At 42.7% G+C, this 25,459-nt stretch overlaps 1 protein-coding gene across 1 annotated transcript in view; it reads right to left on the reverse strand.

Annotated features, from left to right (window-relative positions):
* Positions 1 to 25,459, reverse strand: part of SPON1 (spondin 1) — a 306,848-nt gene that overhangs the window by 45,261 nt on the left and 236,128 nt on the right. The window contains 1 exon segment of the mRNA XM_040409267.1: positions 3,570 to 3,771. Coding sequence (XP_040265201.1) covers positions 3,570 to 3,771 — 202 coding nt within the window.

Here is a 25,459-nt window from a genome sequence, read left to right on the forward strand (position 1 = left end):
CACTATGTGGATGTGCGCTATGGGGGCATCTTCCGGGGGCACTATATAGGAGTATTTTATACTGGCACAAATTATAGGGGCACAATGGGCACCTAAGCTCAACTGGGGGCACTAAAAGTGTTTTTTTGTAGTGGCACACAGTTTGGGTCATTGGAACACATGAGGGCACTCTGGGGACATTGGCTTTAGTGGGGGCACTAAGAGAATTTTTTTTTTACTGCCACACAACAGGATATTTTTTGTACTGGTGCACATTATAAGGGGGCGTTTTTCTACTGTCACACATTATAAAAAAATTATTACTACCAGGGGCACTATGGTGGGCTTTATTGCAACTGGGGGACTATGGGAGCATTATTACTTCTTGGACACAATTACTGTTGGGGGCACTGTAGGGGCACTATTACTACTAAGTGTACTCTGGCATAGATTTATTACTATTGTTGGGATTTTGGGGAGGATTATTACTGTGGGGGCACCCTGGCACAGTTTCAGTTTAGCACAGTTCTTTTTGGGGGACATTATGTTTACACTATAAGTGTCAGGAGGGACACTATTTCTTGGGTGCAGTTATTTTTTTATAACACTGTGAGCAAATAATTATTGGAGGGGGCACTATCTGTGTGTAGCTAGTATTAGATCAGAGGGTTTATCTGTTTCTGCAGCATAGTATTGGAGACCACAGCGTCTTAGTATTGGGGGTGCATGATGGGATGTTGAGATGGTGGGAGGATAATGGAAAAGTAGGAAACTAAGATGTCTGTCTGTCCAACTCTGCAGAGCATGGGGACGAGCGATGGCATAGTGATCGCTCCTCCATATGTTGCTGAGGAGATCGCTGCATGTAATAGCAGCAGTCTCCTCCGCAAGCGAGCAGACGATTGCTGAGAGGGAACGCTTCCCTTCCGACAATCGTCTGTGTGATCGGGGCGTCTAATACACCCTTAACAGAAAACACTGATAAAATGTTGCATCGCCTTAAACACTACATTTCTTGCATCTATGTCTTTAATGTTCTTCTGGAATTGTCTGTTTGCTGACCTTCACTAATGTATTCTTTTGCTTAATTTAATGTGGATGGAAATAAGCTACGTTGAGCTGGACCTTCTTAAATAATTCTCCTTTCATGTAACAGTGTAAGGCTTCCGTAATCACGAGATGAGTATTATGGGGATCTATCTAAACACTTTTCTACAACCTATTTACTAATGAATCAGGATTCTCTCTTAGCCTTCCATCTAAAAAAACACTTAAGTTTAACCAAATACATGGCTATAAATTCATCTATATCGGATGGAGATGACCTAGATCTGTTACTCTGGTTACACGTTGAGAGGTTGCTGTTGCTGTGATAATAACAAAGCGCGTGTAATAAAAAAGAAAAAAATGAAAATGAACCAGCCACACAGTCGGCGCCAATCACCTATTATAAAATGGAAGAGCGTAGGATGGTAAAAAGGGATCTATAGCTGTAAAAGAGTGGTAGGTTAGAGTATATATATATATATATACACAGACGGCCCGTAGAAAAAATGGAGGCCGTGCGTTTAATAGAGGTATAGTGGTGGAGGGGGTTAGGAAACCTCAATCATGGTAGAAATTATAGGTTTAAAAACAATGGATAAAACAAATTCAGTATAAAATGAATAGAATAGAGATAAAAGAAATAGAATTGAATTATACATAAAAGTAACTCACTTCACAGGGGGAGATAGTCTGAGGGATAAGCATTAAACACCCAAAGGCTAAACTCCCCCGGCCAGGATCGTTTGTAGAGTAGTAGGAACAAACCGCAGTCACCACGCGAGGGGCTTCTGGAAAATTCCTTTTATTGAATCAAGGCTCAACGCGTTTCGGGGGCTGTGTAGATACCCCTTCCTCAGGAGCAATATATAAGTAAAAACATATAGAGAATACAGAGATAGGTATGGGCTATTTATACCCATCCGTATTGTGTATCAATTGAAAGCACATGTGTCTGGGCGGGATGAGGAAGTGATGCCACTTCCGGTTTCGGTGGGGGTATGCGTTCCACTGTGGAACGCATGTGTATACAATGCACCCAGGCCATGTAACCGATGAATGCATCATCACTGGCCTAGGAAAAGCAGAGAGGAGGCCACAACGCTCACAGGAACGTCAGTGCCTTCTCAAACACCTGATCTGCAAGGGTCCCAGTTGTCAAACCCCCACCGTTCAGATACTGATGATCTATCCTGAGTATAGGTCATCAGTATTAAAAACCTGGAAAACCCATAACCCGAAAAAGGTATATCTTTTCTGACCTCTTAAGAGGCAGCCCATGTATTTCTTCTCTGACCTTCTCTTATGAGACATCCCATTTACTATTTTTGTAAAGTAACTGTGATGTTGAATCTGATGTCCATTCCTTGAAAGACCAAGCATGTACAGGACACACCAAGAGACATGTCATATTTGTGGACAAAAAATATAGAAGTTTGCTGAAGCTTACTCTATACTTTTATGACGAAATAAAAGACTCTTCCTTTGCATCTATCAATTCTACACTATTTAGAAATAAAAAACAGCTGACCAGGATATCCAGCACTGCATCCTAGATATTATCTTTCTGCACTGGCAGCCTTATGAATTTCAACAAGGACATGGTGGTCTCATAATGCAAGTGCTACCACACAACAGTTACTGTCTACCAAACAGTTTCATTAGGGTGCTCAAAAGATTCTTCAAAAAGTAATTGCAATGGAAAACTATGGTTCCCTTTAAAAACACTGAGAAGGTTCGGGTGTTGTTGGTCAGACTGGGTAATATGGTCAAGCTTAGAGTCATGAAGACCATCTGAGGGTTGTAGGGACTTTAAGAAGGAAATATCTAGTAGAAAATGTAGTTCATGGCAGAGATACAGCCCACACTACCAGGCAATTTAGAATGCAAAGAGAAGTGCCCCAGATTTTTTTTTCTGAATTAGCATTTTTTTAAATTAAACTGAATAAATATTAATTAAAGAATGTAAAAAAAAAAGGTCATCCTCAGCCTCACTCACTTTATTTGACTTTACTCCACAAAAAAGTGGAACAGATGCTTCATAAATATCCTGCTCATTATGAACACCATATTACCCACTGTATTCACACTAGATGACTGGAGAAAATACATTAATAAATCATTCCTGTCGCCACCACTAGGGGGAGCTCAACGCATAGTAATTTATGTACTACTGAGGAAATGGAAGCTGTAATAATCTGTTTGCACTGAGCTCCCTCTAGTGGTGGTTGCATTTTGCAGTGTTTTCACATTGGAAAAGGAGAGGGAGTTCATAGCTGGCATCTTGCCCCCCCAGGCCCCATAGCTGGACCGTGGTCATTGTGCCCAACCCTCCCTTGTGTACATACCATGGTTACTAAAGTGGCTTTTTGTTTCTAAAAGGATTGGACTGCAAATTAAGGACCTGTACAATCATTGATTAATTCAAGTTTCAGGAAGGGGGTTTAGCTATACACATTTATTTTTAATCAAGAAATATTTCTGAATAGAAGAAATGGAGAAGACGTAGAAAACTATAACTCTCTTTACTTAACACTTGAAAATACCTCATAAGTGACACCACTGTCAGTGCCAGCATCCCATGGGATTAGATCCTGGATGACTCTTTGGACCCAGCCGCATTCTTTGGTACAAAGATCCTCAGCAGAGAGTCCAACATTCCAGTCTGGGCTTGGACCCAACATAGCCAAGAAAGACATCAGATGTCGCGTTCTGTCCACCGAGAACTCAGCAGATGGAGCTGCTCTCCTGTCCAAAATAAAAACAAGCAGAAATGAAGTCCAAAGCTAAATGTACTCCTAAATAAAAAATCTTCACGTCTCAGTATGTTATTGTGTAAGACTATGTACATCACGTTCTGTTTGAGTGATCTTTACAGATAGTTCTATTCTTTAGCATAAATTTGAAGAAACACTTGGGATAGTGGATGTTTTTAGTCTATGTTTAGTGCAATAAAAACACAGAATATCTGCTCAGCAACTATTGCAATGTGTAAACATTTCAACTCAACCATCAGAAAATAAATTTATGGTTTACCAAGCCACTAGATCATAATGTTGAAACTGGTGGCCACTCCTTGAAAGACCAAGCTTTTACTGGACCCATCAGAAGATACCCTGTTTGTGGGCAAAAATATGGTAGTTCGCTGAAGCTTATACAATTCTTTCATGACAAAAGAAAAACTCCCCCTTTGCAGCTATTAATTCTACAGGATATCCAACACTGCTCCTAGACATCATCTTTCTGCACTGGTATCAATGTGAATCTCAAGGACATGGAGGTCTGATAACGCAAGTGCTACTGACAACAGTTACTGTCCACCAAATAGTTTATTTTACCCAGAGGTCGGGTAAACCTTTGTAACACTAGGATACTCACTGCCCAAGAAGCAGCATGCCTTTTTATGGCATTGAATTGACAAGCTACCAGAAACATTATTTTGATATTATGACACCTCCCTTTTCCAATTTGTGGAGGTCATTGGACACACTGAGAATATAGCCACATGGTTGGAGTCACCTTGAGATAATGTATACTTGGACATGGTACATGAGTTTCTCGAAAGTAGTAGAAATTCTCATGAACCGGCGAATAAATAGAACACTTATTTGGTGACCACTTTTGTACCTTTTCTGCTACCAATTCTGGTGCTCCCCTTCCAAGATGGCTAGATCACTTCTCAGACTACCTCAGGCATACTGTGTGTCGGTAGACCAAGACATTTCCTGCTTGTCTAGCTCTGCTCTTGGCTTGACCAGCACCGTACATGTTAGTATTGTTGGCCAACCCGAGAGCAGTAGCTAGTGCCTTGGACTACCATATGCACAGTGTGCTTCAGGTAGTCTGAAAAGTGGTGGGACCATCGTGGATGGCAGAAGACGAACCCGGGAACTGACAGATTTACAGCTATGAAGGTGAAAAGGAGGCCCCCAGGAAAGTGTTATGTTTTTTCCCCAGTTATAATTTTTTTCTTGAACCTTTGGGCCACTTTAAGTCTTTAATCAATGCATCATTATTTTTAACCATTATGCAGAGGCAGTATACATGGATTCAGGTGGTTTCCATATAATTCTGAGACCACCATCTGCCTGGTTCTACAGCAATGGAGGCCCTTAGCATGCTACAGCATCAGTTTCCTATCCTTGGCTGGCCAGAGCTGATCTGATAAAGTCTTCTTCTATTCTACTACTTTACTTACTTCAACTTCATATTCCTGTATGTTCTGAGATGCTCATCGGCAGACCATTGCTATAATGCAGGATTATTTATGTACATCCCTGTTATCTTGACCCAGTCTGGATATTCTCCTGTGACCTTTCTTTTTTAGGGCTCAGACACACGGCAGTATTATGGATCCATGTTGTATAGAAAACTATGGACCCATGTTGCTCCTCTGATTTCATACAGGGGCACACAGATTCAAATAGAGGTAGCCACGGGGGGGGGGGGGGGGGGGGCTTTGGACACCCCATGTGGTTCAATCCTTTTTGGTCTTTGGGTGCAAGTACCTGTGCAAACTGTTTAGTCTTCATAAAATGGTGGGGAATAGGTCCATGGGTCATGGAAAAGGTGTAAAGGGAGAAACAGACACCAGACCCTTATGTCTGGAATGGCAAAAATGAAGGTCCTTTTTAATTTTTGTTATGAGGCTCCACCACAGCATGTGATTAGCTAATACTGTATTTGCTTTAATCATCGAAGGTATATCGATTCCGAAATGAACATGACAGTCCAGTCATATTATTATGACTAGAGTTGAGCGAATCGAATCCAAAGGAGTTGAATTTGATCCGAGTTTAAGGATAAATTCAATTCAGCGCGAAGCCGAATTTCTTTGTGCTTCGTGGTAGCGAATCGATTTAACCTGAAATAGTGTAAAAAAATAAAAATAAAAAAAAAATCATACTCACCTCCTCCATTTGCTCGCAACGGGCCGGACGCCGCCATCTTGATTAAAGATCTAGGCTGAAATCCTGTGCGTGGTGACGTAAGACATCACCACGCCGGCTGGCGTAATGACATCATCTCGGGCCTTGTGAGATTTCACGACAAGCAAGATGGCGGTGGCAGGCCTGTCGCGAGCAAATGGAGGCGGTAAGTATGATAAAAAAAAAAAATTTACACTGTTTTTACTCTCAGATGCGTGGGGGGTACAATGATGGGGAGCGGCGCTATCACAGCTCCCTGTCATTGCAACTAATAAATGCGCTTCGTGATGAAGTCATTCGTCACCAAATGAATTATTATGTAAAATTTAGTGTAGCAGCCGAGTCGAATTTTTCAAAACTTTGCTTATCTCTAATTATGAACATTTCCTACATTCCACGTTGGCACTGTGTAGCTCATGAAGGAAGTCATGTGTAGTGAGTAAACTCGGTGGGTATATAAGGTGTGCTGTAGGCTGTCTGCAGACATATCCCTTGTTGCTGTCATGGGTAAAAGAGATGATTTATCAGAGTTGCAAAAAGGGATCATTATTGGATTTCGGGTGAAGTTGTGACCTGTTCTCGTGCTGCTGTGGTGAAAGTGTATTGTGACTTGACAAATGGCACCATTACAAATAAGTGACATTCAAACGTGTCATTGATGTAAGAGGTGAACGTTGGCTACGAAGGGACGTGAGGACGGACCGATACGCTACAGTGGAGCAGCTCACTGCCAAAATGAACCAGGGAGCTACCAGATGTGTCTAATACACCAGTTCAGCAAACCCTACTGCATATGTAGCTCTGAAGCAGATGGATGGTAACTGCACCTCCGCTAACGAAGTTGCATCAGCAGAAAAGCTTCAATTTTTGGGCAGTATTGGAATTGAACATCCACGTTTTCTGCTTCATGGAACGGATGGATGTTGACGTGTCAGGTGAGGAACATCAGAGAACAAAATCCCTGCAACCATTGCTGGAAGAACACAAGCTGGTGGTTGCAGAGTTATGGTCTGGGTAATGTCTTTCTGGCTTTCTCTGAGCCACTCATCCATGTGAAAGGCACTCTCAGTTTATTTGGGTATGAATCCATCCTTGCAGATCACGTAGACCCATACATGCTGATTGTCTTCACTAGGGCGAAAGGGATCTTCCACCAAGACAATGCGGCATGTCACATGGTTAGAAATGTCCAACATTGGTCGAAAGAGCATAACCAAGGATATACATCCTTAGATGCAGTCACTAGGTCTCGTCACTATATCCATGTACAAGTTAATTAAGATAATATGAATTTAGTTTGTTGTCTGTCATTTTGTTTACAGTGAAAGACAAAAAAAATAAAAATAAAAAACACTGAAAAATGTTGAGGCATGCGGCAAAACTTTAATTACACAGCCGGGAACAAATATTTATGAAGGCCAAGAAATAAATTAAAAAGATGCTCATCGGAGTGCAATGAATCTACAGCACGCTTATCTCCATAGACAAATCTAACGGAGGTTACAGTAGAACATTTTGTACTTGCAGACGGTGCGCAAAGGTAAGAGACGCTTTTTTCATCATTTGTCACCCTTCCAGTGGAAAGTGGATGTTATAAAAGTCTCATTAGTGCTAGAAAGGTGAAAGACTTGGTACAAGTCCAGAAGAGCTTTTAAAGCTGATTATGGTCCTGTCAATATGACTGTACATTCATATTTTACCTCCAGGCATAAAGGGTTAAAAGGAAAAGTGGCGCAAAAAATATTGTGCTGTTTCCTAATAACCTATGACAAACCATATGCTCGTGACTCATGATGACAAATCCGACATGTTTATGAGGGAAACACTAGGCCACCAGGCCTAGGTGGGTCTTTAGAAGACACAGTAGGCACCTTTTCTATCCCTGTAGAACCCCTTTAAAGGAGTTGTCTCACAAAACATTTTTTTACAGGTTTCAAACCAGCACCTGGATCTGAATACTTTTGTAATTGCATGTAATTAAAATTTTGGATAGCCAATGAGTTATTCAATAACCTTCTTTGTCCTGCTCACTTACATGGTCGCACATGCTCAGTTTCATCCTTCATCTGCCTCCTGAGCTGTGATAGGGAGAGCCGAGACACGCCTCCTGACCTGTGATAGGGAGAGCTGAGACACGCCTCCTGAGCTGTGATAGGGAGAGCTGACACGCCCCCTTAGCTGCAGCAGAAAAGACACTCCCCTTGAGCTGTCAGCTTGATATAAATCTAGCAGAGCAATGAATGTGAAGATCTCTGTATCCATGTGAGGTCCAGGGCTGGTTCTAGCTTTGTTATAAAGAGATTGTCATGTACTATATGATGGCTGATTTTCATTTTTTACATTAGTCATGGGAGAACCCCTTTAAGGGACAATGCAGCTACATCCAGAATTGTCCCTTTTTAATACATCCTGGGGCAGTTGTTAGGACTTCGGCCAAGAAAGAAACTCATGATTTTTTTTTAATTCTTACTTTTTTTATTTTTATGGCCACATCTTTGTTGAACATTCTCTTTTCCAGATAATGTTTCTGCATCCCCGTCTAGATCGAAGGTGAATTTCTGCAGCAATTACAGTGCACAGGAGACCCACCGTCTCATCACTTGCAGCAGTCGATCGATACGATTGTACTCTGCCTCTGTGATGAGACTGTCCGGGGACAATATAGTCAAGAGTCACTCTTAGCAAATAATTACTTTTACAAAACAGACAAAATTCTTCCGTGCTGGGGCAATTAATTCTGGCTCTAATTTCCTACTGACTTGTTAGCCACAGAGACCATAAACTTGCCCCGAGGTAACGTATTAGAAATGCATGCACTGGTCCGAGCGGCTTACATCTCCCACTTGGTTATAAACCATGTATTCCTAAATGGGTCTTCATTTTCAAAGGTTTGTTTCAATTCATTTGTATCCCTCTGGCTTTGCTGCACATTACAAGATGAAGTAATAGAATCAAAACCTCAAAGTTCCTGTTTTAAATAGCCATATGACGGATACTAGATGTGCATTTATGGGTCAATTGCATTTTGCTGTTTTTGTAGTCACTTTGTTTCGCATGATTTAGCAGCTTGAATTTAGGTATTATCTACACAGTGCTTTATTTAAAGGGCATCTGTCAGCAGTTTTGTACCGATGAAACCGGCTGACCTGTTATATGTGCGCTTGGCAGCTGAAGGCATCTGTGTAGGTCCCATGTTCACATGTGCCCGAATTGCTGAGAAAAAGGATGTTTTATTATATGTTTTATTATATGTAAATAAGCCTCTAGGTGTAACGGGGGCTTTGACAAGGCCAGGCAGTGAAATCATCATCGCAGCAGTTGCAGAGAGAGCAGAGCCTCTAGGTGTAATGACAACGTCCCCGTTGCTCCTAGAGGCTCATTTGCATATATTAAAACATAATTTTTCTCAGCAATGCGGGCACATATGAACATGGGACCAACACAGATGCCTTCAGCTGCCAAGCGCACATGTAACAGGTCAGCCGGTGTCACGGGTACAAAACTGCTGACAGAGGCTCTTTAACCACCTCAGGACCGCCGTACGCAGGATTGCGTCTTTGCGGCGGTCCTGTTGTTCTGGGTGGACGCGCCGGTGCGTCCTCTCGCGAGACGCGAGATTTCGTGCATTGCCGGCCCGCGCATGCGCATCGCGGGCCGGCAAAAGTTAAAGAAGTATTTCGTCACCAGCCTGCCAGCAACGATCATTGGCTGGCAGGCTGGCGATTTTCAAAAAATCGAATCAGAAGCCAGATAACAGATCATATTAGTAAATATGATCTGTTATATGGCTTGTCTGCTCCTGTGCTGGTCCTTTTCGTCGGTTGGATCCAGCAGAGGAGCAGACTTCACAGTGAGTAGCACCAACACCACACTTTAGCCCCAGATCACCCACCTGCACCCCAATTAACCCTTTGATCACCCCTTTGATCGCCCCTGTCAATCACTATTGAAAGGAAAAAAAGTGATCAGTGTAAACTGTCACTTTTTTTTTTTCACTGGTATTGGCTGTTAGGTTTTAGGGATAGTTTAGGCCCCTTGGTTAGGTAGTTAGCGTCAGTTAGCGCCCACCCCACCGCACCGCAGTCACTTTTATTCGCTGATTAGCGTATCGCTAATCAGCATTTGTACTTTTATAGTATCTGTAAGTGATCAAAACTGATCACGGTCAGATCTATAATAGTATTAGTGTCACTTTAGTTCGCCCTCCACCCAAAACGCAGTGTTTGCCCGATCAGGCCTGATCGGTCGCCCACACGTGCGTTCACCCACGCCCGCCCCACCGCAGTGACAAAAAAATTTTTGTTTTTTGATCACTGCACATTCACTTTACAAGCACTGCGGCGATAAAAAAATCAGTTTTGATATTTTTTTATCAACCGCAGCGGCCTCCGGTACTTCGCTAGCCTCCCCTTTGTAAGACAGGCTTGCTTTTTTTCTTGGGTAGTCTCAGGGAATACCCCTAAATTTAGTAGTCCAAATGTCAAACAGGGGGTATTCTTCTGAAGAGGCCTACAGGATTCTGACCCAGTCGGATGAGGAGTGGGAACCCTCATCTGATGAATCTAGCGGGTCAGAATATGAACCTGTGGAAAGCAGTGGCTCTCTGACCCAAAGTTCGGACGAGGAGGTGGAGGTCCCTGGCAGCACCAGGCGTACCCGGCCCCGTGTCGCTAGACCACAGGTTACGCAGGATCCGTTTCAAGAGCAGCAGAGTGGGGCTGTCGCTGCCGGATCACGTGGTGAGGCATACACCAGCAGCGCAGCCCTTCCTGGACCTAGTACCAGCACTGCCGTACAACATGGTGACGTGGCGAGCACCAGAAGGGCAGTTGAAGCTGGTACGGTGGCACGTGCACTAGTTACCCCGTCGCAGCCACCGCGCAGACAGGCCCGTAGAGCCCCTAGAATCCCTGAGGTGCTGGCAAACCCTGATTGGCAGTCACCAACTTCAGCCGCACCTGTAGTTCCCCCTTTCACCGCCCAGTCTGGAGTTCGGGTTGAGACGGCTCAAATCGGTTCGGCCCTGGGATTTTTTGAGCTGTTCTTGACTGCGGAGCTCTTGGACTTAGTCGTGGCAGAAACAAATCGGTATGCCACACAATTTATATCCGCCAACCCGGGAAGCTCTTATGCCCAGTCTTTCCGGTGGAAACCAGTCCAAGTTTCCGAAATTAAAATTTTTTTGGGCCTTCTCCTCAACATGGGTCTAACTAAAAAGCATGAATTGCGGTCATATTGGTCCACGAACCCAATTCATCACATGCCCATGTTCTCTGCTGCCATGTCCAGGACACGATTTGAGACCATCCTACGTTTTCTGCATTTTAGCGACAACACCACCTCCCGTCCCAGAGGCCACCCAGCTTTTGACCGGCTCCACAAAATTCGGCCCCTCATAGACCATTTCAACCAGAAATTTGCAGATTTGTATACCCCTGAGCAAAACATCTGCGTAGACGAGTCCCTAATACATTTTACCGGGCGCCTTGGCTTCAAACAATACATCCCAAGCAAGCGTGCCCGGTATGGGGTCAAATTGTATAAGCTCTGTGAAAGGGCCACAGGCTATACCCACAAATTTCGGATCTATGAGGGAAAAGATCAGACCCTGGAGCCGGTCGGTTGCCCTGACTACCTGGGGAGCAGTGGGAAGACAGTCTGGGACTTGGTGTCACCCTTATTCGGCAAGGGGTACCATCTTTATGTGGACAATTTCTACACAAGTGTGGCCCTCTTTAGGCATTTGTTTCTAGAACGGATTTGCGCCTGTGGCACCGCGCGAACTAGTCGCGTGGGCTTCCCCCAACGGCTTGTAACCACCCGTCTTGCAAGGGGGGAGAGGGCTGCCTTGTGTAACGAAGAACTGCTCGCGGTGAAATGGAGAGACAAGCGTGACGTTTACATGCTCTCCTCCATTCACGCAGACACGACAATCCAAATTGAAAGGGCAACCCGTGTCATTGAAAAGCCCCTCTCAGTCCACGACTATAATGCGCTCATGGGAGGGGTGGACTTCAATGACCAGATGTTGGCTCCCTATTTAGTTTCCCGCAGAACCAGACGCTGGTATAAGAAGGTGTCTGTATATTTAATTCAATTGGCGCTGTACAATAGTTTTGTTCTCTACAGTAAGGCTGGGAGAACACGATCTTTCCTCAAATTCCAGGAAGAGATCATCGAGAACCTCCTTTACCCAGGAGGTTCCGTGGCCCCATCCACCAGTGTAGTTAGCCGTCTACACGAGCGACATTTCCCCAGTGTCGTTGCTGGTACCTCAACCCAACCGCCACCCCGAAAAAAATGTTGTGTCTGTAGCAGGAGTGGAATAAGGCGTGACACCCGCTATTTCTGTCCTGACTGTCCTGACCACCCTGCCCTATGCTTTGGTGAGTGTTTCCGGAAGTACCACACACAGGTACACCTAGCATAGGGATTGCATCTCACAGGACAGGCACACAGGGCTATTAGGGCCCTTTTACTCACAGCTGCTGCAAACCTCTCCTTTCACCTGGGATAAAGTGCATAATGTACTTCGCCACATCTTTGGGCAATTTGCGCTTTGCACATTGTCCCATGGGGAAGGAGAGGTTTGTTCTATAAAGGTAAAAAAAACTAAACAAAAAAAAAATTACCGGTAAGTAAAAAAGTTAAACGTTCAGTTAAAAAAGTTAAAAAAAAGTTTCTATGTTCTGTTCAACAGTTAATAAATTTATTGCGTTGCGGCCTGGTTTTTTCTTTTTTGTTTTGTTTTTTTTACCTTTCAGGTGGACCAACCGATCGACTAGCTGCAGCACTGATGTGCATTCGGACAGAAGCATTGCGCTGCTGTCAGATTACACGCAAGTCGGTGTATGCGGCGCTGCAAGACGAGATTTCTCCTCTGCAGTAAAAGATATGTTTGCCGAGGCATATGAGCTGAGGAGGTGGCGGTGTTCATATACTTTGGCAAACACTTTGTATATATAAAAAAAAAAATCCCGGCAATGATTTATTCATCCACATCGATTGATGTGAATGGAGAAATCTGGTTTGCCAGGGCATACGAGCTGAAGTGGGTATGGATGTTGGGCGGAGCTCCTATGTCCTGGCAGACGCCTTTCCCCTCCTTTTTTTTTTTTTGGCAGAGATTTTTTCATCCACATTGATCGATGCGAATGAAGAAATCTGTGCCGTTCATTTTTTTCTTTCAGCCCAGAGGCTGAACGGAAAAAAAAAATCTCATTACCCGTATGCTCAATATAAGGAGAATAGCAGAAACTCCTAATGCTGGGCATACATGTAATGATTGTGGAGACCCTCAAATGCCAGGGCAGTACAAACACCCCACAAATAACACCATTTTGGAAAGAAGACACCCCCAGGTATTCCGTGAGGGGCATATTGAGTCCATGAAAGATTGAAATTTTTGTCCCAAGTTAGCGGAAAGGGAGACTTTGTGAGAACAAAATCAAAAAAATCAATTTCCGCTAACTTGTGCCAAAATTATTTTTTTTCTATGAACTCGCCATGCCCCTCATTGAATACCTTGGGGTGTCTTCTTTCCAAAATGGGGTCACATGTGGGGTATTTATACTGCCCTGGCATTTTAGGGGCCCCAAAGCGTGAGAAGAAGTCTGGTATCCAAATGTCTAAAAATGCCCTCCTAAAAGGAATTTGGGCCCCTTTGCCCACCTAGGCTGCAAAAAAGTGTCACACATGTGGTATCTCCGTATTCAGCAGAAGTTGGGGAATATGTTTTGGGGTGTCATTTTACATATACCCATGCTGGGTGAGATAAATATCTTGGTCAAATGCCAACTTTGTATAAAAAAAATGGGAAAAGTTGTCTTTTGCCAAGATATTTATCTCACCCAGCATGGGTATATGTAAAATGACACCCCAAAACACATTCCCCACCTTCTCCTGAGTACGGAGATACCAGATGTGTGACACTTTTTTGCAGCCTAGGTGGGCAAAGGGGCCCATATTCCAAAGAGCACCTTTCGGATTTCACAGGTCATTTACCTACTTACCAGACATTAGGGCCCCTGGAAAATGCCAGGGCAGTATAACTACCCCACAAGTGACCCCATTTTGGAAAGAAGACACCCCAAGGTATTCCGTGAGGGGCATGGCAAGTTCCTAGAATTTTTTATTTTTTGTCACAAGTTAGTGGAAAATGATGATTTTTTTTTTTTTTTTTTTTTCTTACAAAGTCTCATATTCCACTAACTTGTGACAAAAAATAAAAACTTCCATGAACTCACTATGCCCATCAGCGAATACCTTGGGGTCTCTTCTTTCCAAAATGGGGTCACTTGTGGGGTAGTTATACTGCCCTGGTATTCTAGGGGCCCAAATGTGTGGTAAGGAGTTTGAAATCAAATTCAGTAAAAATTGACCTGTGAAATCCGAAAGGTGCTCTTTGGAATATGGGCCCCTTTGCCCACCTAGGCTGCAAAAAAGTGTCACACATCTGGTATCCCCGTACTCAGGAGAAGTTGAGGAATGTGTTTTGGGGTGTCTTTTTACATATACCCATGCTGGGTGAGATAAATATCTTGGTCAAATGACAACTTTGTATAAAAAAATGGGAAAAGTTGTCTTTTGCCAAGATATTTCTCTCACCCAGCATGGGTATATATAAAATGACACCCCAAAACACATTCCCCACCTTCTCCTGAGTACGGAGATACCAGATGTGTGACACTTTTTTGCAGCCTAGGTGGGCAAAGGGGCCCATATTCCAAAGAGCACCTTTCGGATTTCACAGGTCATTTTTTACTGAATTTGATTTCAAACTCCTTACCACACATTTGGGCCCCTAGAATGCCAGGGCAGTATAACTACCCCACAAGTGACCCCATTTTGGAAAGAAGAGACCCCAAGGTATTCGCTGATGGGCATAGTGAGTTCATAGAACTTTTTATTTTTTGTCACAAGTTAGTGGAATATGAGACTTTGTAAGAAAAAAAAAAAAAAAAAAAAAATCATCATTTTCCGCTAACTTGTGACAAAAAATAAAAAGTTCTATGAACTCACTATGCCCATCAGCGAATACCTTAGGGTGTGTACTTTCAGAAATGGGGTCATTTGTGGGGTGTTTGTACTGTCTGGGCATTGTAGAACCTCAGGAAACATGACAGGTGCTCAGAAAGTCAGAGCTGCTTCAAAAAGCGGAAATTCACATTTTTGTACCATAGTTTGTAAACGCTATAACTTTTACCCAAACCATTTTTTTTCTACCCAAACATTTTTTTTTTATCAAAGACATGTAGAACTATAAATTTAGAGCAAAATTTCTATATGGATGTCGTTTTTTTTGCAAAATTTTACAACTGAAAGTGAAAAATGTCATTTTTTTGCAAAAAAATCGTTAAATTTCGATTAATAACAAAAAAAGTAAAAATGTCAGCAGCAATGAAATACCACCAAATGAAAGCTCTATTAGTGAGAAGAAAAGGAGGTAAAATTCATTTGGGTGGTAAGTTGCATGACCGAGCAATAAACGGTGAAAGTAGTGTAGGTCAGAAGTGTAAAAAGTGGCCTGGTCTTTCAGGGTGTTTAAGCTAGGGGGGCTGAGGTGGTTAAAGATTAAAATGTGTCAAACATGACGTGTCAAGCATTTTTTGAAATTACATTTACGTTTCAAGATGTTATCTCATCAAGACAACCCCTTTATCGATTGAAGTCTACCAAGGGGGAAGTGAGGCGGCCGCAAAGAAAATGTAGTGTCACATTCTGGACTTTAAAATGAATGGTGGACCATGTGCCACAAGCCCCAGAGGAGCAGAATGGAAGATGAGAGTAGTAGTGGCTCTGGCTGCAATAATTATTCAGAGTGGTAATCCTCCCACCGATATTCCTTAGGGCAGGGCAGTGACAGGGGGGCACACCCTTTCCTCCCTCAGGGCACATCCTGATGTTGGGACTCCTGCTTGGTGGTAGTTGGGGTGCCCTTGGTATTGTGGGTTTGGTGAGGGTGCAAGGCAGGAGATATAGATGCTATGGCTGGTGTATAATGCTGTAGTCAGTAACAGGCCTGGAAAATAGACGTCTATCCTTATTAAAGTGCAGCATAGTGGTAGGAGGAACGGGATCGGCGGCAGTGCAACCAAGTGCGTCAGGGTGACAGATGTGGAGTTATGTTTATTAATTATCTTTCTCTTACAGGCAACGCGTTTCAGGGCCGAATGGGCCCCTTCTTCATACCACTGTTCCTGAAGGTGCAGACTGAAGGGAGACGGCTGGCAGCACCGGCACTGATATTCTACGTGCAAAGTTGGGTGTTGCGTTCCCAGTGCAACACCATATGGTGAGCCTCTGTAACCCAGCAAGCTTACCCCTTGGCAAAGCACTCCTACCCATGAGCACTGCTCTGCCCTCTCTTCTCTTCTAAAGTGCAGAATGGGAGTCATAGTACATTCAATGGTATCAAAACACAGTTCCATACCATTTGATATGGCAAATTGTCCCAGACAGCTATGTATGGATATAAGCAAGGATGGGGGTTGTAGTACTTCTTCCCTCTATCTCTCCACAGTCTCTTTCTCCAGAATCTAAGGCTGGCAGTATTATTCTTGCAATGGTGGCTGTAATTCCCAGCTGATGGGTACAGTAGCCTTTGGTGGATGCAGAGGCAGCAGTCGCTACCGGACTCAGAAGCCTGAGGGGCCCAAAGACCCTTGTGCCGTATAAGAAGACACAAGTATTATAGAAAGTGCATGCTGGTCAAGTTACACCTCTGGCTGGACGGAAGGGGTTAGGTCAAAAATTTGGCGTGGGGGTGCTGTTTCAATTTTTGCCTCAGGCAGCACGTAGGCTATGTGCTCCCCTACCCCTGGCCACAAAGCACTGAGGGAAGGGGGCCCAAACTGAACTCTCACCAGGGCCCATGAGCCTTTAGGTACGCCCCTGGGTACAAGATTAAGATATCTTGGGCCAGACCATGTCCACGAATGAAAGGTGAATTAGCAATGTCCCTCTCACTGCAATAAACTCTCTTCAGCCTTCAAGAGGACCTTTGACCACTACTGACATGCCTAGTTTAATGTGTACCTGCACAGTCTGAAAATGGCAGCACTGATTGGATAGAGCCAGACTGTGCAGGTAACACCCCCCTAACTGGTTACCTCCCCTCTGTACCCTTACTGCAGACTGCTAGCAATTCATTCATGACTTCTAGTAGAAATAAAAAAGGAATGGCACAACATAGAGAGATAAGAATAGATGTTCCAGAATTGTTATTACATGGGGAATGCATGAAGCTAATAAAACAGACATGTCAGGAGGGGTGAATGGTCCTCTTTAAACAGTGAATACCTTACTGACTGAAAAAGCAAGTTCATAGGATAATAGAGTAAAGGACTACGACAAGAGTGATTTCCATGCGGAGAGGGGCAGCGGATGTACTGGTTAGAGGAAGTCTGGATACGTTTTCAGTAAAACGTAAGGGAGCAGTTGTAAGGATGACATAATTATCATTAGTTGCCGATCATCTACAAAAAAAATGTCATCTGCATATGTTCTACTCGCCGCAATGAAAACATGTCTGTGGCTTCATCAGAATTAATTAGAACATATTCATCTCTGTTCTAAGTGCTGCTCCATCTGTCAGACACTTGATCTCGCTGAAATACGGGGAGTTTATTACAGGAGTTTATGCCGAGAGTAAATGCACTAGAGGTTTTCCTGGAAGTGCCCAATTAAAATCATGAATTTTGGGCAAAACATTAACAGCACTAAATGGTTTGGGCCTCATTAAATTTTTTTACAAATTTTCTAATGCTGGCTCGTTATCATTATTCTCCGCTAACTAGCAGCACGATAATGAGTGCGAGTACTTCATGTTACTTTTATTTATTTATTTATTTATTTATTATTTTAAATGAACTTGTCCCAGATTTAAAGGGAACCTCCATCTAACTGACATTCATGCATGTGATGGGATGAGGAACTATGTAAAAACAGAGCGCTGGCCCTTTAACAACTGTACAGCTTTATGTTGCGCAATCGTAGCTTACAGATCCATGATAGGCACCAATCGAAGTCTACGAGCCCACACTGTACTTGTGAGTATCTTGCATCAGATGCGGAAGCATATGGAATTTATTTTTTATTTTTTTGACGTGTTGAAGTCCTGTCTCTTTCTTCTGGAGCTTACGGAAAACTTGTTAGTGGCAGAAAGAGTGGAGAGCAGTGGAGTAGTTTCAATAGAGGAAGTCCACCCAATGTAAAAACACTGCATTTTCATGCAGCCGCCACTAGGGGGAGCTCAGTACAAAGAAATGATTACAGCTTCCATTGCAGACAATGGTAACTATATGAACTTCCATGCAGTGAGCTCCTCCTAGTGGTGGCAGCAGGCAGACAGCTTTGTATTATGTGAAGTGAGGCAGGAGATTTTTCAGTGTTCAGGGGATGAGCACTATGTTTTTGAAGCACCAGTTCTTTTTTTTCAGACATAGGAGTCAGATAAAGTGGGTGAGGTAGAGGTGACTCTTTTTATTGCAATTTATTTTATTTTTTTTAAATGTCTTCGGCTTAACAAAAAAGATTGTAATTCTTTAGAAATCTGGGGCATTGCACTTTACATTCTACATTGACAGTGATTGTCGCATGCGTCCTGGGAAATTCATGGCGCAGGGGGGCCCATACTAAACTTTGCTATGGGTCCCACTCCCTATCAGACCTATGTAGGCCCCTGACGGTGAGGGATCGATGGTAAAATGGTATATTTGTGGTGATACATCTCCCCAATCTGTGTAACAACAAATATTGGGTAAAGCGTACAGTCTTTACTAGTGTAGAGCGAATCGAGGTTAATGAAATGGAATTTGATTCAAATCTCAGGAAAAGTTCGATTTGCCTCGAATCCGAATTTCCTGGCGCTTCGTGGTAACGAATAAATTTTTCCTGAAATGGCGGTAAAAAAAAAATACTCACCTCATCCAGTTTGAGCGTGAAGAGGTCATTGCACCTATCTTGATTCAAGAAAATGCGCCAATTCTCCCACGCACTGACGTGTGACGTCATCACATTGGGTGGGAGTTGTGATGTCGTCAGTGATAATGTCACCGTACTCGTCCAGCGTGATGATGTCATCAAGTCGGCGCGCCACCCAATTTACGTGTTTTCTTCAATCAAGATGGCCGCCATGGCTTCTCAGCGAATATTTTTTTAAAACCCCTTATTAACCACCTGATAGGCTGAATGTCAGTCCTAGATGCCGTGATCAGCATTGAACGCGGCATCTAAAGGGGTTAAATGATGGGGGTTGCCAATGGAATGCTATTTGTTACGAAGTAATTTGTAACTAATCAAATTTCTTGCCAAAATTTTCTTGATGAAATTCGGCGGAGCAGCCGAATCAAATTTTTTAAAACTTCGTTCATCTCTAGTCTTTATTATGTGAGGGTATTTATAAGCATTTGCAATCACTATGTGATTTCGGATTTTTCAAGTTTCAGACTGATACACCGTGCTTTGTTTAGTGCCGTTCCAAAGGAGGTGGAGCATGACACAGGGAATGTCTCTTTGGTTTTGCTGGATGGTATGTCACACACTGACTCCTCAAGCCTTGCATTAGACATAACACAGTGTCTCAGTTTTGCATGGAGCCGTACTTTAAAAAAGTGTTCCTCAACTCTAGTCCTAAAGGCCCACCTGCCAGTCATGATTAGAGAATATTCCATAGAATGAACACGTGTGGTAAGTCCCAATGCATTGACAATAACTACTAAATATCACCTGTTTAATAATAAAGAAAACCTGAAAACATGACCGGCAGGTGTTCCCTGAGGACTGCTTTAAAGGAATTTTCCAGGATTACTTTGTTTTATAACAGATCTGCTTATGTAATTACCTCATGTACATCCTGTTTATTATTATTTATTTTTTTATTTTATTTTTTTATAATTAAGACTTTCCTGACCCATTTTCACCATGTAAACTAACCCCTCTGCTTTGGTTTCATCCTATATGTAGCACTTCCTGTTGCTGGATCCAACCAAACCCATGATGCACTTCTTCTTTCTCTGTCACACCTCCAGGACCATCTATAACAATGACCAGCAATTTTATAGCTCCTCCCACCCAGCTAGTTACATAGACACTCCCCTATTACCGCCCCTAACAACGCCCAGCTAGTTTATAGCTCCTCCCACCCAGCTAGTTACATAGACATTCCTCTATCACTGCCCCTAACCACACCCAGCTAGTTTATAGCTCCTCCCACCCAGATAGTTACATAGACACTCCCTTATCACTGCCCCTAACCACACCCAGCTAGTGTATAGCTCCTCCCACCCAGTTAGTTACATAAACACTCCCCTATTACCGCCCCTAACAAAGTCCAGCTGGTTTATAGCTGCTCCCACCCAGCTAGTTACATAGACACTCCCCTATCACTGCCCCTAACAACACCCAGCTAGTTTATAGCTCCTCCCACCAGCCAGTTACATAGACACTCCTCTATCACTGCCCCTAACACCCAGCTAGTTTATAGCTCCTCCCACCTAGTTACATAGACACTCCTCTATCACTGCCCCTAACACCCAGCTAGTTTATTGCTCCTCCCACCCAGCTGGTTACATAGACACTCCCCTATCACTGCCCCGCCCATAGCCATAACTTCACAGGAAATTAGAAAGAGCTGCATGGACATAGTCATGTGACCACAGCCCAGAACGGGCAAAAAAGGTAAAAGTAATTTATTACAAAATAACAGCTTCCTTCACAAATGATTGTTTTAAAGGATGTTGATGAAAACTAGAAAACCCCTTTAAGCAACCTTGCAATAAATACTCAAATTGTTGCTGGAGTTTATAGAGGGAGACTGATTGTTCTTGACCAGAGTGAAAAACTGTTGCAAGGAGTATCTCTCGCTCAGGAGGACCTGTACTGTCCTGCAGTACACAGACAGCCCACTGGTTTGAATGGGGGTTGTGTAATACCTAGTTTTCCCTATGGTGGCGCTGCGGAGCATTTGAACACTTACTGTTAACTTTTCCTACTGATTACAGCTGATCTCTGGAGTCCCAGAAGGGGACATTGTGCAGTCCCCTTATGGTCAATAGGGATAATTCAAAGTGGAGAACCATTTTAAAGGGTTTGTCCAGTATTAGATAAACATGGCTAATTTTTTTCCGACCACAACATCACCCCTGTGTCTGGTATTGCATCAGCTCCATTGGAGTCAATCAAAAATCAGATTCTTGTCACCTACCCTGTGGATAGGTGATGTTTTGACTTATTCTTTGTGACAATGAAGCTACTCCTTTTCTGTGTGAGTAACTTTAATATAAACAGGTCATTTCAACATATGCCGGTTATGGATTTCCAGATCTAAAGTACTGAGTAAATAAAGACGTTAAATTGCTGAGAAGTTCCCGCAGACAATTTGTAGCATTCTACTTTTTTTTTCTACTGATCCAGGGGGGTAAAAATTTTTTAACTTTCGACAATATTAAAAGACAGCTTCAGCCCTGGATACATCTCTGCTGTCTGTTACCTGATAAGGACAATAGAGGAATCCTTGGAACGAGGTCTGTTGCCATGGAAATGGTGAAAAAAAATGCCTGCCTATCATTTTATGAAGCAGAATCTACGGTAACCTGAAAAAAAACCAGTAGACCCTCTTAATTGATTAAGGATTACATCTGTACCAGGGGCCTCATGAGAGGCTGACACACAGAGTGATATAGTAATCAAATCAATAAATAAATAAAAAATAAAGCAAAAATAAATAAAAAAAATTGTGATGAACAGGACAGCGCAGTCACATCGCGGGCACAGATGCCATTTTTCGCTGGCAGCCTGCGTTGGCTACTGGACAGGACGTTGTTTTGATGCCAGTGTAAATTCTGTTTTATTTTATCTGTGATAATTACCAATGTTATTACGCCTTTGATTGGATTTATACTGGAATGTAGTCAAATGACATTATTAGCGCCTGTCCCTAATTATTTTAAGGGGAACCTGTCCCTTTCAAATAAGACCTGTTATGATGACAGACATCCTTAAAGTCTATGGGCACTGATTTCTTTGTCATTCATTTGCTTTCTAAATGCAAAATCAAACATCTTCCTGAGCTGCTGAATCTGACATAAGTTCGTCCTGTTGCTGACCGCTCTCTCTGCTCTCCCCCTCCCTTCTCTCAGTGTTAGACATGTCAGCAGGGAGGGGGAGGAGAATGTATACAGCAGAAGGGGGAGAGGATCCAAGGAGGGCAGCTCACACAGGTTGGAAGGAAAGGGTACACGAGGCAGTTTGGAGAGTGAAGACAGCAGCATCCTGGACACACAGATGCAAACTAATTATCAGGGGGTACGAATGTATTCCAGACTGAAGCTTAATGTTACTCAAGCTTACAACTAACATATGTAAAAATCATTTTTTCTATGTCCAAAGTGTACTCCGGCATTGGATGTAGGATATTATATAAATGTCTGGGTAGGCTTCCTCTGATCCCCGTTTCACAGTACAAAACGTGGCTTGATGGAAGCAGCTAAGAGGGGAGGAATCATGCTTTCTCGGTTACACTCTATGGGAGTTACCAAAACAGTTATAGTCAAGAGAGACACATAGGTACATCTAGTAGAGCTGCACAAGGGCGCAGTGAGTAAACCCACTAACCTTAAAGGTTGATTAACCTTCTTCCTACTGTTTACTACACTGTGTGTAAGGGACTACACTCTATATTATTGACCTGCTGATAGATTGATTCCCACTAAAGAACCTACCAGGACGGCACGCTGGTTTCCCGCAGCAACTACTGCAGGGACCTTAAAAGAGTTGTCCAAGATGGACATGTCTGCTTTCTTTCAAAAACATCACCACTCCTGTCTGTGTTATTGCAGCTCTGCTCCATTCACTTCAGTGTAGCTGAGCTGCAGCACCAAGCAAAACCTATGGACTGGTGTAATGGTGTTTTTGGAATAAAGCAGTAATATCGTTCTAATCTTGGACAATCCCTTTAAGAGCTTATGGCATACTGTGTTTGGTGTGAAATGTAAGGGGCTTTCTGGTATACCATTATACAGGGATCTGAAAGCACCTGAATTATCACCTTTTGCCACCTGGTAGCCTGATACCATTGAAATAATGAGTTGGGATGGAACCTACAGATAGGAAAAGAAAGGGCAGGCGGTTATAACACCATAACCACACAACCGAGGCAAGCAGCAGTCTAATCCAGAAGTGAGGAGGCCTCCAAATATTTATGGGTGGCCGGAAGTGGGATGTTCTATGAAAACATGATGCTGGAGACTGGTTGGGTTCGAAATAACATTAATAGTACTGGTCTCCTCTTATGTGTCAGAGGAACTTGTGGCCCATCAAAACACCAGGACCCAGGGGCAAATGCTGCCTCTGCACCCTATATCTAAACACATTGAAAAACTGAAACCTGTGCATCAGCTTTTTTTCTTCTCGATGCTGGGTTTTGGATGGTGCTCTAACTGAGCTGCATGGATTGCAATTATTTGGTGAATGGTGGCACCAAGGACAACTTAACCCTTCACACTTCATGATACTTGACTTCATTTGATTACACACCTGCATTAATCTACTTGATTGCACGAATACAATGGATATATTTTCCTCCTACGTTGATCCTGCACAATTCTTTCTCCTTGTTTCTCTGGGTTCATGTGTCACTGCTTCTTAGCATTTTGAAATTTTAAAAACTCCCCTCCTTTCAAGTTCACATCTTCACATTTCAGATGTATTTAATTAAAATCTCAATAGTCTGTGAATCACAAAAAGTTGACGTCGGAGGAAAGTCTTTTCCGTTTCTACAATCTCCAAACACCACCCGCGGCATTGGCAGTACCTAGATCAGACTCTATCTTCAAACAACATCCGCTGCATCACATCTTTTTGTTTTTGCAAGTTCTTTCTCCTCAAAGGGTTTGATCTATAGAAATCGGGATCTGAAAATACCTTCTTCACTTCTATTCATTCTCCTTCCAGTTCTTAGATGAATAGTCGAGGCCTAATTAACAGCCAAACAACTATTTGGAATCTAAATTATCCTTTCACGATTAACGCTTTTATCAATTGGTTCTGCGGATAGAAAAACATTCATTGAAAAGCGAGGCAGTGCGGTTTCAAACTAGGTCACTTCTGCGTCTTGATGAATCGTAGGAGTGAAATGTTATTAACCTAAATTAACCACCTTCGCCCCTATTAATGATGTGTTTCCGTAAAAAAGAAAATGAGAAGAGAAAATGGCCTGGCTAAACAAACAGGCTTTGAATGATCATTTCTGTTGAAACTTTTTATTTTGCGGGCAAATAAAGCAAAAGATTACAGGCGAGGTTGACTTGGTTTCCCTTCGACACTTTCCATCTAGAGGTCAGAAATCAAAAGGAAAAAGTTCTTACAAAGAAGTCTGGAGCTCAGCTGAACTGTTTCAGGGGAACTTTGAAGAGGAGAATAAAAGTTTCCTTCGGAGACCACATCCTAAACAGAAAACCAGGAAGCTGGCCAAGAAAGACCACAGACATGGTAAGGATAGTGAAGCAAGAGACAGATTTCCTGAGGATATTTTTTTTATTTTTTGAATTAATTCCCAGAGACGCACACAATGTTGCATTTGAGTTGTGGTACCAAAAGGCAAGATGGTATAAAGGAAATTAAATGTCAAATACTAGTCGAAACTGTGTTGGGAGTCATTATTGGAGATGATGTAAAGGTGACAGGCAATGTAGTGTAGCAAAGTGTTTCCAAATGTCAGAGCAGTAAGTAATACAAGGAAAGGGATATGGCAAGAATAGAAGAATGTCGAACTGTATTATTTCAAGGTTTTGTGTTAGATTTATAGATAATAAATGTGAGTAATGCATCTACTGCTGTGACATATTACTTGAAGACAGTAGGAGCTCTGTGACCATTTAAAATCAGAGCCCCAGGCTAAGTGGATTTAGACAGGTCATGGAAGTGTAAGGTGACGTCTGATATTCTTAAAAGTATTTTCTCATGAAGATGACCTCTTGAAAGAACATCTATCAGCTGATTGTGGTGAGTCTGAATTTTATTTAACCCTAACCATTAGATGTCATTGTCCAAGGAAGATAACACCCATCAATATAGGAGAAATTTAGTGTTACACCGTGGTCATTCAAAGGAATGGCTGCCTATGTAATACATAGATAGCCTGGGCCACAAGAGTGAGAGCTGCTCTTTGTGTTCTTCTGCTCTTTGTGGCTATCAATGAACAGTGATCCATACAGAGTGGTCTTCAGCAGAAGATCCTCTTTGCAATGTCTACTTTAGAGTATTTATCAAGAGATAAGGGGCTTCAAGATATTACTTATAAGGAAACTCAGAAAATGTGGATGACCATTCAGATGAATTTACGTACATGTAATACATGGATACCTCAAGACCACCAGAGCAAGGGACCCCCATCTATGGCATCCACATTCCCTAAGAGGGCAAACAGACAGGGATTGTCCTGATAGGACAACACCTTTAAATTGTAGTTATCCTTTTTTTAAATTATTATTAATATCTCTCTATATCTA

This window comes from Bufo bufo, chromosome 10 (assembly GCF_905171765.1).
Source record: "Bufo bufo chromosome 10, aBufBuf1.1, whole genome shotgun sequence".
NCBI lineage: Eukaryota > Metazoa > Chordata > Amphibia > Anura > Bufonidae > Bufo > Bufo bufo.